The 18,345-nt window shown below is 30.4% G+C and overlaps 2 protein-coding genes across 4 annotated transcripts in view; one reads left to right on the top strand and one right to left on the bottom strand.

The window, feature by feature from the left end:
* Window positions 1-1,015, top strand: part of LOC106680644 (glucose dehydrogenase [FAD, quinone]) — an 87,654-nt gene extending 86,639 nt beyond the window's left edge. Inside the window, exon 2 of the mRNA XM_014420507.2 lies at window positions 320-1,015. Within this exon, the coding sequence (XP_014275993.1) occupies window positions 320-700 (381 nt within the window). The 3' untranslated portion in view covers window positions 701-1,015. The remainder of the gene's footprint in view (window positions 1-319) is intronic.
* Window positions 1,016-9,306: 8,291 nt separating this feature from the next.
* Window positions 9,307-16,166, bottom strand: LOC106680645 (uncharacterized). 3 transcript variants are annotated; one of them, XM_014420508.3, is made up of 4 exons: window positions 15,958-16,163; window positions 12,126-12,639; window positions 11,852-12,046; window positions 9,307-9,796 (listed from the first exon to the last, which is right to left on the bottom strand). In XM_014420508.3, the coding sequence occupies exons 1-4, from the start codon at window positions 15,973-15,975 to the stop codon at window positions 9,645-9,647; spliced, it is 879 nt and encodes a 292-aa protein (XP_014275994.1). In that variant the 5' UTR covers window positions 15,976-16,163; the 3' UTR covers window positions 9,307-9,644. The 3 variants fall into 3 exon arrangements, with proteins under 3 accessions (XP_014275994.1, XP_014275995.1, XP_066900897.1); XM_014420509.2 differs by having other exon boundaries at window positions 12,126-12,634; window positions 15,958-15,978; XM_067044796.1 differs by lacking the exon at window positions 9,307-9,796 and having other exon boundaries at window positions 10,638-12,046; window positions 15,958-16,166.
* Between the last annotated feature and the right edge of the window lie 2,179 nt (window positions 16,167-18,345).

Here is an 18,345-nt window from a genome sequence, read left to right as displayed (position 1 = left end):
TACTTGAAATAATCTGTCGGAGAGATAAGAACGGATAATGAGGAAGTATGTAGGTGGTAGGAATTTACGGATCTTGTATAGCAGTCCTGGGTGCCAGACTCGATCAAAAGCCTGACAATAATTTAAAACTTAAACAGATCAATAATTATATAATAAAATAAATTCCATTCTAGAAATAAAATTCCCTAGAATAAGTCAGGGATGTCCTTTTTATTTTTTCTCGATATGATGTCAAAGCTTTATCCATTTCCTTATTATTTATTGTTTCTATTCGAATTTCAAAGTTTGAGCTCTCATATATATATATTTTTTTTTTCAGGCAGTGAGAATCGGCCTTGGTGAAGGGTTCAGGAAATTTTCCCCTCGATTGCTGACCACACCATTCCCAGGCTGCGAGGGCCACCCAATGATGAGCGACGAGTACTGGGCCTGCTGTGCACGACACCTCACCACCAATCTTCACCATCAGGTCGGTACCTGCAAGATGGGGCCTGCCTCGGACCCTGATGCTGTTGTCAGCCCTGAGCTTAAAGTCCACGGAATATTCGGCCTGAGGGTCGTCGATGCTTCCATCATCCCCCGCATACCTGCTGCTCATCCTAATGCCGTAGTCCTCATGATAGGTGAAAAAGCTGCGGATATGATAAAAGCTGATTGGGAACGCAATCTCACGAAAAGGAACGCAACTTCATCTAACTAGTGGAAACGTGCAAGGTTTTGGGATCGAAAAACCGGATTGCAACCGCCAATTTTAAGATTTCCGAATCGTTGGAACGAGCTAAACAAGTTTCTGTCATTGTTCCATTTATGATATAACGATATGTTAAATATCTTGATGAAGAAAAATGCATTCCCAGAAATAATGGGTTTTAGCAGCCATAAAAACTAAGTGTTATCTAGAAAAGGATTACTAATAAATTTGATGTTTTTTTTTTATTTTATTTATATTTGTTAATAACTATACCATTTAAATCAGAGCTGCCTTTACCAAAGTCATGGACACTATGAGATATTGGAGCCCTCCACATTAAAGTGTTTATTTTATCTAAATATTTTTTCAAGATTGTAGAAATAAATAATATTCAAGTTAAAATCATTATTTTATTTAATATTTGAAAAGTAATAAAATTTAAAAAAATATACACACATTTACAAGAGGTACTTGATTTTTGATTTATAAAACCATGAATTATTTCTTCATAGTCAATTTAAGAATACCCTGTACTATTGAAATTAGTGATAAACTGTTCAATCTATCTTGAAGCAGTTGTACTTCACAGTTATTTTTGGTTTAATTCATCAATCACATGATTCATGGGATCCTAAGGCCTTGATGGGGGGGGGGAGGGGGTTAAGGGGGGATCCTGAGCCCATGTAAAGATGGCACTGATTCCGACAGAAAAAGTCTTGGAGTCAGTATTTGATAATAAAGTACTAATTCTTACCTAACAAAAGGAGGTGATATGGACAGCATTCACACTCAACCATCGAATCCCCGTCAAAGTGGAATACTTTTTTTTTTTTTTTTTTTTTTTTTTTTTTTTTTTTTTTTTTTAAACATTTTGCATATTCTGACTCCTTTACAGGAGCTAGAAAAGTCAGTAATTTATACATCAGCTTCCTTTGATTATAAATGAAAGGCAATATTCCCTAATTAACATTGTGTTGATTTCTGTGTATTCAGAATTTACCACTATTGCAATTTTAGGCTGTCACCAACTAAGAAACGAATTACTGACCATTACAACATTTAAGACCAAGATAAAAATAAAAGCATTTATTTTCGTTTGAAAATTCTATGTTTTTAAGTTTAAAAATAAAAATAAAGTTTCCTTAAATAAAATTATATTAAAAATAATAGAAAAAAATCTTAAATAAAACATTTTATTCAATATAAATCTAAGCAAAAATAAATATGACTGCTAAAGACCAATTACAGAGACACTAAGAGATAAATACGTGAAAACAAAATCCCATAGGCGTTGATGACCAGAGGGTTTTACGCCTTTAAGCAAAAAATCAACAACAATCAACGTGAAAACAAAAATGAAAAATTTTAATAATAGGAAAAATTCCTTGAAGGGAAAAAAACATGAGTAAAAGAAGAATACAAGGGTGTACTAGTGAAGGATAAATGTCTCCAACATGAAATAAGGCTATTCCTTGAAAAAGGAAAAATATATATCTGCTTACCTTTCAAGCAAAGCCTTCCTTTTAAAAATATAATTCATGCTTGATCCTACTTTATGTAATGTATACTTTGTTTACATTAATCCGTTTTTCAGTTGATTCCTCAACCTTCCTTGCAATTCATTTTTATTATGTAATTGTCGAATCAATCGAAGAAAAATTTTGATCTGTAGTCTTTAAGACATCATTCAAAGTAAATTGTAAGATTGAATAATTGTATAGTTCTTCCACGGAAGACATCAATCCAAAGCTGCAGACGTAGTAAGTACGAAGTAGTAAGTACTGGGAAGAGTACGAATTGGACACACTCGACAAATCCACGAATCTTGACCAACATGTTGCCAGTGAAACGTACTACTATCTGTCAAACATATACTGACAGACTTCAGGCATTTTAATGATACCAGATTACAGGTGGATTGGGAACTTTACTAAAAGATAATAGCCTTTAAATTCCAGAAGTATTTGATTACCTTAAGAAATCAAGTGTGTATTTATACATGTAATTTGATTCATTCACATCTTCATTACATCAATTAACGTCACTTACTGTTCACGAATTAAAAATTTTTATTTTAATTAATTTATTTATTTTTTTAAATATTAACTATTGATACGATATCAGATAATATATTGCAGTACAATAATGGGATTAGGAATGTTTTTATCTATAAATTTTCTTTATCTATTTTAAATCAATTATTATTTTACACACTTTTTTCTGTACCAATTTTTATATTTAGGAGTTTAATCTGCCTTAAAAACTTTGCCTGACTCTAAGACAAATACTCAAGAATGACTCTCACGGTGAAAAATATCAAACATTGAGTGAGGATACTGGAATGCCACTTATGAGTGATTCCATAAGAGATAATGACATTCCTCTCCGTTCTTGTCATTATCTTATCTGTAGTACATTAATTAAGACTATATGAAAATAATTTTATGTATTATATATTTACGATGTTGACTGCTTATTAAGAGACAACTTGTAGTTTGAATTTTTAACTAAGATGCCAAATACGAATTAAGTCTTAGTTTACTTATCATATTTGTTTAGCTACTATTATAAATTCGTATAAATTTTATCCTGCGTGTCTATATAGTTTATAGATTATTTATAAGATTTCAAACTTGAATTAATTATAAATTAATGTGAAAAGAGTATAAATGTATTAAGATTTTAAACAATTTTCCACTATTTACGTTAAATAAGATTGTTTCAAGTACATTAGATACTATCATTTGTCTCAAAGACGTTGCAAATTAAGAAATATGTGAATAAAATTATTTTTTATGATAAAAAGTTCAACAAGAAAAATCTACAATCGTAGGTAAAGAAACATTAATCCTCGATTCACTTTATCTCGATTGTTGTGTAAATTATATTTATCACTATTATTATTTAGTTAAGATGAAGACAAGCTTTCTGATGGTAAATTAAAATTCCATTTCACTAGTAAATAAAATAAGAATTTATGTCCGCGTGTATCTAAGCAACTAGCCTTACGTATTGATTTATCAGTTACCATGGTTTTCTAAGTTGGTTAGGATCTACAACAATATGTTCTGGAATAATTCTATTTCTGAGGAGAGAAAATTCAATAAAACATTTAGACATACAGATATAAATTTTCATGTAATTGCTAAGAATTTGAATTCTATTGTTATATATTTAAAATTTGTGCTTTACAATCATTTATTTATGTATGTAATTATCTATGATTTACAATAGTTTTTAAAGTCTATTAGAATCTAAAATAATACTTTTATTTCTGAAAAAGAAACTTCAAGAAAAAATTAACAAATTAAGATTATGTTATTGTTGAGAATTTTAATTGTTTTGTGATGATGTATTAAAATTTATGTTTTATAATTATTCATTTATTAAATTCTAGTACAGCTTTATTGCTTTTTTTTCACAGTTGAAGCACTATCCCTACATCTATAACTTTTATTTAAGTATAAATTTAATTAATTAATTTTAAAAAAAATTATGTATTTATATAAATATTAAAATATTACACTTACAATTAAAAAGTAATAATATTTTTCATAATTAAAAAATAATGGATGAAATTCTCACATAATAGTTAGAAAAAACTTTATTTTGGATGATTGTTTTTTAAGTGAGGTTCGTTTTTAATTATACATATTATTAGTTATACATATTAATCAAAATCATTGAGAAAAATTATTTGGAACATATTACACCAACGGTTTTTTAATACAGAATTGTATAATAGACAAATTTTATAACATTTTTACATAATATAAATGTATATATTTTATGTAAAGTTACGTTTACAGTATGTGTAGTATAAATCTTAATACCAAACTCCCTCTGTTAAAAACACGAGGATGTATATATACAGGATAAAGTAGTCTTTTAGTTGCAACCCTAAGTGTGATTTCTTGTTCCTAATTTTCTTTTTTTTAAATTACTATCATGTAACTTATATATAAATCCTAATATGTGACTTTTACCCTCCACCACAGCTTCTGCCCACCTGTTCTATTTAATAACATTTCTTTACCCAGATCCAACACAGTGCGATATCTTGGATTCATCTTAGTTAAAAGGTTCACCTGGGACCAACATACTAGACTTAAAAGACAAGAACTCAACAGACAATGCAGCCAACTATACCGATTGCTCAGCCGGACCTCTCAATAGAAAACAACTTTCTGATTTATAAGACTATACTCAGACCTATCTGGACCTACGGACTTGAACTTTGGGGAACAGCTAAAAGATCGAACATCAAACGTATCCAATCCTTTCAATCCAAAATCCTTAGAACTATAGTCAATGCACCCTGTTACGTTTCCTACAGAACGCTACACCATGACCTTCATATCCCTTTCGATCACCATCATTCGAACAAAATTCTCAAAATTTCGTATAAATCTTTTTAATCATCCTTTGGTTCAATCTTTATCCAGTCCCACCCATCCCTACAATTCACCTCGAAGGTTGAAGCGGCAGTGGTCTAGAGACTTATTGTAAAATAAAAATGGACAATTGGAGTTCTGGCAGTAGTCAGATGCTCCACTCAAGTTGAGTGTTTGCTTCTTTATAGCACTTGCTCAGCCCCCACTGACTCACTACCAGTGACGCGATGAGAGAGATGCGCTGGGATCTCAAAGAGCTCTGCTCTACCCCTCACACGTGGGGGATAGTTAGAGTTGTTCGGACAATAAGTTTGATTTATGAAAAACTTTATTTCAAAAACCATAGGACGTACAGATGTCTGTCAGCGCTCAAATCAAAGCTAGTTGAATTTACTATCAAATAGTTTATAACGTTTATCTTTGTAGGAGTAGTAGTGTTTATGATATTTGACGAAATAAATTTACAAACTGTTAATTTTTAGTTGTTCGTATAAAATGTTTGAAAAAATATATCTCTAGACCCATAAGACGCACATATGTCTGCCAGCACACAAAATAAAGGAAATTTAACTTACTATAAAGTAGTTTCTGATACTTATCTTCGTAGGGGTAGTGGTTTTTATGATATTCACATATGAATATAAATTTGGCAAATGAAAATTTCTCAGATCAGAGAGAGAGAGAAATACATTATTCATCTATGCCGCCTAAATACACCAGGTTGCTATATCACACAGCATACTTATCAATCCGTAATCGGACATATATAAATTACACATACATGGTATGATGAGATATAAAGAAAACAAATTTTTTTCCCAACAGTTTCCTTTTACAATCAATTTCGGTCTATACACCAAATACAAATGCTTTAATCCATTCCTTTTTTCTTTCCCATTTCTGCTCCTCCAATTTCACCATTTCACAATTATTTTAATTCACCCGATCAACAAATTCGCTCTCTAGAATTCACCCTCCTAGATCCTCTTCAGTGACCCGCTAAACAAATTCACTATTAGACGGCAATGTGAGATCAGACCATCATTTATAGTCACAGCAGTAGATCAGTTTACCAAAAACAAACAAATAGATACATTTTACAAGAATAAAACTAACACATAGATTCAAAGGAAAATATAATAAAAAGCCGGTTAAAGGAAACACTTGAATAGATAAATAAGTTTAAAAAAAAAAACAAAAAAAAATTATCCATTTATAAATCAATTTATTTTAGCAAATATCATGAAAACTACTACTCCTACGACGATAAACGTCATAAACTACTCCATAGCCCATTAAACTAGCTTTAATTTGAGTGCTAACAGACATTTACACGTCAAATGGTTTTTGAGATATAGATTTTTCATAATGAATTCACTAAATACTGATCTTTCAGTACGTCCAGTACAACATTTTTATGAATTGTTGCTTTTTAAAAAGCTATATCTCGAGAACAATTGAATTTAAATAGCTCTATTAGGGCTTATATTTTAGCAAATTTACTCTACTTTAAATGATGTTCTCTTAGGTTTTATATTTTTGTTGGTAGTTTTAAAGATATAGAGCTCCGAATGAAAAATTACTTATTTTTAACGTTTTGGAACAGCCGCCATTTTTATGCCCTCTACCTACACTAGGCAGACTCGTTAATTTTGACTAGTAATTATACATAGTTTTGATTAAAGTAATAAAAAATTTGGGTGAAATAACTGAATTTTTTTCCTATTGGACTCAAGTACTAAACGTTGTTGGACCAAGATTATATATTCCTAATCCGGTCCACGTTTGTTTATTCAATCAATGTCCTTAAACATTTACTAATGCCTGTTTATTTATATGCTATTCGAGGCTTATTTTTTAATATTATTAATTAAGAAGTAAATCTACAAAACGCTCAATTATTGATTTTGATGAAATATTAAGGGAAATATGGCATACCAATAAAAAAAATCATTCTTGACAAATAATACATATAAGGATATTCTGATTTTAAATTAATAAAAAACTAATAGTTAAATTATTAAAATTTATTTTATGTTAGTTTAGAATATTTTCACTCCGCTATTATTATTTTTTTTTTTTTATCATTAAATAAAAGAAAACTATACAGAATAATGTGGTAGCGAAGGGGAGGAACTCGAAAAACAAATTACAATCGTTTGCTCAACTCTGGTGCTATTACACAGCATACCAATCAGTCAGAGAATAGACATTATTAAAAGAGATGAGAGAGCATTACTTGTGACAAGTCGAATACATTTACAATACTTCGATTCATAGAGTTGACAATAAGCAGGGTCTAATATAAATGATGGTGCAGTATTCCTAGTGAGTCCACAATAATGGTTTCCACCATGCTCTGAAACTGGTTCTTTTCGAAACCCAGTCCCTCCAAAAAATTACTTGTTGCAAGAGAGATGGTTTCTCTTCCAGCAAACCAAAGCCCTTCCACCGAAAACAATTTTCTCGTAAAAAAGGAATACATTTTGAGTAAGTGTCCTCTTTCTCTGTCTGTATCTTTTCACTCGGATCAGGAGTTTCAAACAATTATAGGGAGTAGGTTGGCCGATGTACGACATGTCACAATCTGAAAGATGAGATCATAACAAAAAAAGGCAATCCTTCACCACCGAACCCTCCCCACTAAAACCCCCAATGAGAAAGGTCCTATATCACTTTTGAAATATGTGCTTAAAACGGGAAGAGGAGACTTTGATTCAGGAGACTGAAATTGAAAAACGACCTTTATTTTCTGTTTCCCTTCTTGTGAGATTGTGACATGTCGTACATTGACCAAGTGTCTGTTTCAAATATTAGCGTAACATCCCTTCCCGATTTAATAATACACTTACGTTAGCTAAGGTTCTTAACTACCTTAATCAGACCCTTATAATGCCACAAGGTAATTCAAGGAAATATTCACTGATATACATATATAATATATATGTTTCATATCTTATCGTGGGATCTACTATTAGTGCTTGCTTTTCAGTTGAACTACACACAAGGATGTCAACAAACATTGCAGAGCCCTCGTATTCACGCAATACACTGCCTAATAACGTATATTTTTCCTCTCCAACAGTTCGACTATTCTCTTTTTTATATTATTGAGCCGATGGGTGACAAGGAGCATGTTGTTAGGACATTTTCCCAATATATGAGTTGGGGTTTCTGACTCTTGGTAACATTTACGACTAAGGGGTCCAACACCTCCGTTTATCAGGTCACCAGTTCCCGGACCTCCAGGATGGGAGCATAGTTCACATTAAGTTGTAGTGCATTTGTCCATTCTGAGCCAGCGTGAACCTAAATCCATTAACCCATTTGTTAGATTTAAAGTAGTGAATACCTATTCCTTGCCATTTACATTGGATCCAATCGTTAAATGACTTTTCTCTTAGGGACTGTCAAACTTCCTTGCTTTTATACTATTTGCACATTACTTAGCAAATTTACAGACTTCCGAATTTCCTTACCAAAATCAAATATCGCCTAAAACAGGACATCAGGGCAAATAAGACATGACGTATTTCTGGGACATACACCAGTGCTGAAGAGGAGCCTCCTACTGATATAACAAAAGACCTAGGCCTCACTATCTTCGTGGAGTATATATCATGGCTGAGCAACTATTTGCTGGCAAACCATTAATGGCCTTTACTCTTCGGTGAAGCATTATGTAGCAAACAGAAATGGGCGCATTTTCACCAATGGTCCGACTGCAGTAATGACTAAATTAAAGAGTGAAACACATATCTATTGATCACGTCAATTTTTTGATCTGGTTTAAGGAAACTGGAATTAAGTTGAGGAAGGAGACGCTTAAATCTAAAATTAACCTATTTTTTTTAGTAATACTACTGCTCTCTCGAGAGAAGAACAAATGTAGTTTGATGGATATCTACACTTAAAAATTACTGATGAACAATAACACATATACTATAGTATTTAAAATCCCTGGTTCTCGATTTCTTAAAAAATTATTAATTTTGTTTTTAATTAAATTTAAAACTTGAAAAACAATCCTACAGCAAGTAAGAAAAAAAAACAGGGAAAAACTTCATGATAATATCTTTAATTTTATATTTTATAAAATACAATAATGATTCAAATGATAAAATCACAAATAATAAAGTTAGGTTTTTCAAATTTTCATAAAAATAAATAAAATTATCAATAGAAAAAAAAATTATAGTCACATGTAGGATAAATAATAACTAGTAAATTTAAGCTCAAAAATACATAATCAATTAGGTAAAACCCAAGATCAAAAATAACAGGATTTCTACAAAATATAATTTCGTTTTTCATCCAAAAAATCCAATGATGTTTAAAATAGACAATATTGAGTTACTTCCGTTTTATTTAATTTAATTTTTATTATATTTTTTTTTTAGTCTAAAACAGATAAGACATGGGTATTAAACACCAAAAATAGTCATATTTTAGAAAAAAGTTATAAATAATGATAATGTCAATGTTTTCATTAAATTATAGAAAAGTAATAAATAATGAGGATATTGGATAAACACTAATAAATATCTAAAAAAAAAATATTATTGAGGCGGTGATGACCAGATTTTTCTATGCAGTGGTCTTCTTCCGGTTATAATAAAGCGTCCTTTTGAGTCGCGGGACGCGCGCTTCCGTTTGGACCCTCCGGGCGAACAAGGTACGGCATAGCTCTCTTCGCATAACTGCCCGATGCCTAAACAAGATTTTTATTATTTGAATTATTTTAATTAATTTTAAAAAATCTAAAATTTTAATTTTAATAAATTAAAGATATGAATCACAATAAAATGTAAACTAAGGTACGAAGGTGTATCTTCTAAGAGAAAAACGTCAGGAGCAGATATTCGTTAGTAAAGTCTTATTTTTCTCTCGTTTTTTGTATGAAAAATGATTTAATTGTTTCATAAATACTTAAAACAGGAAAAAAAATAAAAATAACGGTGGGGTAGAGAGAAAAAAAGTTAAGATCCTCAAAAGGAACTTCTCTAACACGAACCCATTTCATATACATTTTGGTACTACCTACATAAGCTATTGTATATTTGTATTATGCGTACTCATCACATTTACTCATTGTATTATGCAATACAGTTGTTAATTTTGATAACATCAATTAAATTTCAAAGCTTTTTTTTTTTTTTAAATCACCAAACCTCTATTCAATTTGTGGGATGTTGAGTTAGGTTAAATTAAAAACTCCGGAAAAAAATGGTTGAGACAGAAGAGAATAGTTGAAATCACTTATCAAACAAAAACTCAATTCAAATAAAAATATTTAGCTCAATTTGCAGATGCTACAGAGGTTCAATAAAGGGACAAAAAAACATTTGGAATGGAAGAAATTTTGATTAAAATTCACCCCCAAATTTATGACATTGTTTTTCCAAGAAAAAACTCTACATACCAAATTTCAGCTCATCCAAAGGTGGACGCCGAAGGTGCCTGAATGTAGCTAAAAAATAAAAGGCATATACGCACATACACATAAATAAATGGAAAATGGTCGGGGTGCGGTAAAAAAAAAAAAACTCAAATAGAAATAACTATTTTTATTTGAGCCAACGTTTCGCCCCACGTTGCAGGGCTTCGTCAGGGCTGTTTTGACAGAAACCAAAGTCATATAAACATTGAATTAAGTAGAAAGTGTAAGTCTTCCTCTCGTTTCTAATATTTCTCTCTCTCTTTGTTTCCCATTCTCCACATTCATTCTTATTAATTGTATATTACTTTTTTTTTCAGACATTCTATATTGATTTTAGCTTATTTTTTTTACTCATCTATATTACTGAATATTTTTTATCCATTGTAATATTTTTTTTCTCTTTATAATCCATTGTATCATATATGTCGTTTTTTTTTCATACATTTCATTATGTTGATTTAAATGGTTTTTCATTATTTTAGACACTATTTACATATCTTATTATGTTAATTCTGTTAATCATCATTTACATTTTCTTTCGCACCTTTCATTATGTTTATTTCTTCAACACTTTCTGTTTTTTAATTTTATCATAATTTATTTTGTATGATTCTTATTTTTATAATATTGCAATTTATCTCCTATTGTTATCGATCATCTACTATCTACTACTATTGTTATTTATACTTTATTTATACTACTTTCTACTTTATTCATTATTATTCATATTTCCAAATTTGTTAGTTTATTATGTTCCAATATTCTTTATCAGATTAATGATTTATTATATCGATTGTTTGAGAGTCGTTTATTTTATTACTAACACAAACACACTTGATCCAATTTACTAGGGTTAATGATGTTAGTAAGATTAAATATAGACAATATTTTATGTGGAAAAGTTTTAGGTTTAAATTATAAAAATTTTATATGACAAGGACAATATGACTGCAAGAAACAATGTTTGAATATATGACATCAATATTTAAGGTTGTCTCCTTGAGAATGGCCTGAGGGCCGAAACGTTGGAGAGTTTTTGAAATAAATGTTGAGAGTAAAATTGGATAAAGTGTGTTTGTGTTAATAATATATTCTTTATGTTTCTCTGAGTGATGGTTGTTATCTCATCTTTTTTTTTTTAGCTCTGATGGCTTGAAATTCAGCTCAAATAAATAAGTTTTTTCTCTAAAAGGTGGTAATTTAATTGCAGTATTCACCATATGATTATATCTCATATATTTATAAGCACAAAATCCATATAAAACCAGAAACTGATAACTAATAAATACGGAATGAACCATCGGGTAAGGTCGTCTGTTAGCTCACCTGGTATACGCTGGATTGCTGACTGGAACGCGTTGGCAACCGAAGCCAAAATCCCAGGTTTATTTTCAGGGAGTGCCGTTTCGGATGCAGTGTTATACAAACTTTCAACACTCTCTGAAAACGTAACTCTTTTCTGATAAGTGCTTGTTATTTGGATCGTATCCTTTTGGCCTACGGATAATATCCCAGTTATACCTAAAACAATAAAAGACAACAAGTTACACAGACACTTATATATGATTACAGAGAAAGAATCTTATCTTCAATGTATCACCTTCTGCAATAGAGACAACAGGAGCCGAGAACTGGCAACTTATTTGGGGAGAAAAATTGGACAAAAAATTTGCTCCTCGTTTGGCAAGTGGAGTACTTGTCATGAATATAGCGGCGCTGGGATCTTTACTCTTTTTCTCTTCGATTGGACTTATTATTTCTTCTGCCTCCACACCACATTCAATTATTTCGTCACTTTTATAATCCGGATTTTCATTTTTCTTTCGGCGAGGTACGAGAATTTTCCTATTCACAAGATTCAGTTCGATTGCCTCCTGTTCGTGAACGATTCTAGAAACGGTCAGGTATTTCCTTTTTCTCGATTTATGAAAATTCGAGTGATTCTGCTCTGAATAGAGAATTCTACGCATTCCTAAAGCATAAGACTCGTTCTGTTTTCTTTCTATTGGCAAGCATACCGTTTTCTTCTTAAATTTTTCAGGATGGGAAAGTAGTTCATGCGATCTCCTGTGCTCGGGGCAGCAAAATAGTTTATCGCAGAGGGAGCACCTAGACTGAAATAAATCAAAACTGATGAAGTAATGAACCGATTAAAAAATAAAGTGGAGATTATTTGGAGTATTTAGTAAATAATTGTAAGTCCTCTGTAGTGATTTTGCATCGATTATCGATAGTAACAGTAGAGAAGGTTTTCCATGATACGATGGGGTCAGTGTGTTAAGTGTCATCTGATTGTTATTGTTAGATAATATAGAGTTCATAATTATGTCAATAATTATAAAATAGAAATGTTTCTAAGTCAATGCTTATTATTGATTTTCACACATCAAAGTTTACAACATCCTCTATACGCTAAGGCATCCCTAGTCCAATTGGGGGAAGATGAGTGAGGGTACTAGATGACGGGTACTTCGGGGAATCACAGAATCTTTAGAACTGTTTAAGGATTAAGACGGTTTTTCGGGTTATTAGGAAAATATACGGCCATTTCATATGAGCTATTGATAGAAGGTTACTCCCTACCATATCATTGTGTAAAAATTTATATATTAAGAGTTTTTTTACTCAAAACCCTTTTAACATAAACTGTAGAAGGTGTGGCAGAAAGATAATGAGATTAGCAACACTGCAAGAGATCTGATAACCCCTTGATGGAACACGTGCTTCACCTCCATCGGTGTGTAGCCGCTCAACTTAAAGGGGATAAAATTGATATTTCAAAAAAATAAAAACTTTTATAAATAAAAAATCAGTCTCATTACTGTTATGCCACACCTTGTACATTTATGAAAAAATACTCAACCCTACCAGCGAATAATATAAACGAGGTTCTATTCATCACATGTGCATGGAACACACATAAAAATGTTCAGTAAGAGTATTAGTCTTTACAAAAAGGAACAAAATTCAATTTTTCATAATTTTGGAAGATTGTTCTCCCATAAGAATTTACTATTTTATCACTCAGTCGCAATTCTTTTTAGGCATGATAAATAGTAAATTAAAGAAAAGGTAAATTTTGAATTAAGCCAAAAAAATCTGATACTTTTTCACAAAACAATTTTATTTTTTAATCTGTTCAGAAAATGGAGAAGTAGAGTTTAATTTTTTGGATTTGAAAAGTTAGGTTTGGGTCCACGTACCCGATATATTATATTAATCTTTCTGAAATGATGAATTTATAGTGATATTGCTTCAAAGTAAGAGGTATGTGAATGTGCCATAACTGAATAAATGACAGCTATAAAAAAACAAAACAGGAATGGACTGTTCCTCACTCCACGGAGTACCAAAAATAAAATATTACTTTCACCTCCCACAAACACTGAATTTCTATTTTGTTTTTTTCTGCTCCAAAATAGAAAGCTTAAATGTGTATCTATCTTTTTATCCATAATGGCGTAAAAAAAATGTAAAAATATGCCACTTCACCTCATTTCACAGTATCGAATTGACATAGAGATAGCGAATAGAGGAGAGACGATTAAAAGGGTTAGCAGTTTTGAAAAAAATAATATATTTATATTCCAGAGTTTAAAGTGTTCTGTAAATTAAAATTAAATGAATACAAATTTAAAAAACTAACCACGAAAAAAAAGGAAATCCATAATCCTTCTTCTGCCATACGTCATTGCTTTTCTAAACATGACCCATGTAAATAAAAGAAATATAGTAAATTGTTTCAAGCTTCTTAGAAGGCCTAGGTGTTAGCATCGGGGATATTGCGATCTTAGCAGAAAATATTATTTTGGACTCCCTGGGGATCATACACCATCATCTGCATGGGAATTAGCTCGGAGATTATTCATTGTTTTATTTATTTATTTTAATTTGTGAACCTGTCGATTTGTGAGTTTTAACGTATTTATTCATTAAATTATTTTATTTTATTTTATTAGTACTATTATTAATTTTTTTATTTTTAACTTATTTATCTATTCAAGTGTTTCTTGTAACCGGCTTTTTATTATATTTTCCTTTGAATCCATGTGTCAGTCTTGTTCTCGTAGAATGTTTTTGTTTGTTTGTTTTTGGTAAGCTGATCTACTGCTGTGACTATTATTAATGTTCTGATCTCACATTGCCGTCTAATAGTGAATTTGTTTAGCTGGTCACTGGAGAGGATCTAGAAGGGTGAATTCGGGAGAGTGAATTTGTTGATCGGGTGAATTAAAAATTCTGAAATTGATGGAAAAGAAAAGGGAAAGAAAAAAAGGAATGAATTGATATATTTGTATTTGGCGTATAAACTGAAATTGATTATAAAAGGAAACTGTAGGGAAAATTTTTTTTTTTATTATTTTATTATACCATGTAATTATATGCAATTTATATATGTCCGATTACGGGTTGATAAGTATGCTGTGTATGTAGCAACCTGATGTATTTGGGCAACATAGATGAATAAAGTATTTCTCTCTCTTACAAGAAAGTAAAAAAAAAAAGGATAAAAATGACTTATTTTAGTAAGAATACTGATAAAGAAAAATAATTCTTATTGTATAAATTAAAAAATTGAAATAATTATATTTAATTGTAAATTTTATAATGTAATAATATGTTCGTACTTGACTTTCGATTTGAAGACATAACATGGATGATCTTAAGATAAAGTATAAATTGTTATTGTTATTATAAATACCGAGTGTCCTTAGGATATAAACATGTAGTCTAAGTCTAGGCAAGGTACGCGTTTATTGTTGTGACTTCTATAGTACAGCATAAGCATGCTAAGTTATAAGTTGTGCTAAATATAAGTCCTGCCAATCAATGTTTTAACACTTCCATATAAACGTATGTAAGAGTGTACCTTATGTACGTGCATATTGTAAATTTTTCTTTTTTTGGGAGGGGGAAACAAAGGTCAATTTGAAAATGACCAAAAGACCAAAAATATCAAAGATTTATTACATCATAATACAACTTAAACTTTTCTTGGGTTGAATAGTCCATTTTTATACAATTTTTTTTATAATACTGTCTTATCATTTATCGGTAGAAAGAAAAACTAAAGTAAAATTGCACCCTTCCATAAACTTATTTTTTTTATTTTATTTTATTTGTTTTGTTTTTTGTAGGAGGGATATAAAAGGCTAATTTGTAAACGACCAAACATATCAAAGATTTATTACATCATAGTATGATTTAAAATATTTTAAGTTCGATATTCAATTTTCATCCAATTATATGTTATTGTTTTGTTTTTTTACAGTACTTTATAATCATTCATCTGTTCATTTAAAAAATTAAGTAGAATTACTTCTCAACTTACATCACTTCAATATTTAAAAGTTGATAATTTTTTTTTTTTAAATACTAGGTATAATACTAAATGTATCAAAATACTACAATATGAAATTAATTATTGTTACCTGAGCTAACAAATCCATGGGTGGCACTATCCAGGTTGAACACTAACTGAGACAGGGTTGCCAGGGAGGGAAACCGGGCGTCAAACGTAGGGATTTTAAAAATTATGAGGTGAGGTAGGTAAAACTTTGTGTTTCAATCAAATAGTGGGAGCGAATGATGCTGTGATTTTTAAAATTTGTTAAAAAAAAATTTCAACTTTAAATAAATATTTCAATCGTACGAATGAGTCAATTAATTTAATGTTACTCATTTAACAAAAACTTTTAGATCCAATGATCTATTATAAACTTATTCTAACCCCTTGGCTAGTACTGTAATCGCGAGCACGAAATAAGGCGGGAGTTAAGATTTTTTTTAGAGATTCCTTCAATCCAAAAAATTTTTCCCCATTGATGTTAGCAATTTTTTTATTTTTTTAAATTTTAATACTGCTTGGTATCATAGATCTAGATTTACCCCAGAAGATATTAAACTTTACCTGATTTTCCGACTAACGACGTAACTAGGCACTAGGCTGTAATATCTAAGAGGGCCTGGAAAATAAATCACATCAAATAAAATAATATAAACTATACCTAGTCCTGTATGATCAATTAATACACACCATTAATAAAAAATAGCTTATTTTTCATAATTAAACCTGCAGAAACCAACTTCATCGCACTTTGAGAATGAGGGGATATTTAGAAAGCTAGGTGGGTAAATTCAAGTGCATCGGGCAACCCTGGACTGTACTGTTAATACTTACCCAAGGGTCCGTTTACAAACATCCTTAATGCGGCATTCTGCTAACGTATTATGCATAAGAAAAGTCATAAATCTAAACTAACGTGTAAGATACAGGGAAAGCTCAGATTTTGTATTACTCATCCTGACAAACGTTGGTGCATTTTCATTTAGTAACAGCCCCATACTATAACAGTGATCAATGACATTTTATATAGTCAAATTCATTAAAAATATACAAAAGGTATCGAAATATTTGTTTCTGTTCCGAACAATCTAGGATTAATTACTTCATTTCTGATTTAATGGTACCACATATTTATTCTTTAAATCGCTTAAATAAGACGAAGATTTAGTAAAATATAAAAGATTAGTTTATATAATTCCCAGAATTAGGATGTTCAAGACTCATTAAAACTACCTTTCTTTTTTCGATAGTTTTGAGGAATTTGAAACGAAACCTATTAAGTCATAGTAACGGTGAATGAGGTTTATTTTTACAGAGAAGTCGGCTTCATAATCTCTTCCAGTTCTTCTTCAAAGGGCATAGCTCCGGAGTTTCGAAAGCAAAAAGATATTTTTAATGCAGGATTGCCATAAAATAATCTAATTTTATATAGGTAATTTAATCGATTCGATGTGTCCTGAAGCTGTAAATCGCCCCCCCCCCAAAAAAAAAAAAAAAAAAGCAAACAATTGTTTACAGTTTTTCAATCCAACAAACTTAAAGAAATAAATTGTTTGAGAGATAAACTCCCTGAAAGAATTTATGATCATGAGTTTGAACCTCCTAGACTGGTCAGCATAAAGTTATATATATAAAACTCAATAGAGATACTAACATTTATAAATATTAGGGCATAAAAGTGTATAAACTTGGTGAATATATGATTAGACATTGAAGACAAAAAAATTATTAAAATACATTTTTAAAATTTTGTTTCCATTTACCTTTTCAAACCAACGAAGTGTAAATTCCACTAATTTGAATTTTCATTGGAGTCAATTTTTTTTGAATCAATCACTTTTTAATAATATCTGCTGCAAAATCTCTGATTCATACAGCTTACCTACCCTAATATTTATCAAAATGAAGTTAATGTGATAAGTGATAATTTTGCCAATGTAATCTACCTGAGATATCACTTATTTTTCCTCATAGATTTTGATAGAGAAATCTGCTACAAATATCAATATCTCAGGCACTTACCTGATGGTCTGAAGTCTTTAGAATGGTGAAAATGAACATGCATCTAGATGCTTCAATCCTTACTTAATGATTGCAATATTAAGAATTTACTATTAATTTAGAACTTATTATAACCAAAACATTGTTCATTAAGGTCAAAAGTCCTTAAATATTTTTCCTTAGAAAACATGAAAGGGGGAACTAAATTTCAAAAAACAACTTAAGACTAATGTTCATCATTCTTTCTTCAATTATATTTTATCCTGAAAACATTTTCTATGAAGAGCACTAATTAATTTTAAGAGGATTGTCTGTGGCAGAACTAAGCCTATTTTCAACATGGCTTCTTTATATGAGGTGATATAAAAAACAATATCAATATTCATAAAAGAAAATTTCCAAACTCCTCGAGACATTTTTTTGTCAATTTTAGTACATTTTTACTTTCACTTACCTATAGATGATATATATA

The sequence above is a fragment of the Halyomorpha halys genome, unplaced genomic scaffold, assembly GCF_000696795.3.
Source record: "Halyomorpha halys isolate HHAL.00 unplaced genomic scaffold, Hhal_1.1 Scaffold273.1, whole genome shotgun sequence".
Classification (NCBI taxonomy): domain Eukaryota; kingdom Metazoa; phylum Arthropoda; class Insecta; order Hemiptera; family Pentatomidae; genus Halyomorpha; species Halyomorpha halys.
This window is presented reverse-complemented; position numbering and strand designations above follow the sequence as displayed.

What these genes read in the sequence shown, in the direction of transcription:
- LOC106680645 (XM_014420508.3), bottom strand. An exon ending in TGTTGTCTCTATTGCAGAAG is followed by an intron (nt 12,047 to 12,125) that starts GTGATACATTGA and finishes TTATTGTTTTAG; the next exon opens with GTATAACTGGGATATTATCC. An exon ending in AGCAATCCAGCGTATACCAG is followed by an intron (nt 9,797 to 11,851) that starts GTGAGCTAACAG and finishes AATCTTGTTTAG; the next exon opens with GCATCGGGCAGTTATGCGAA.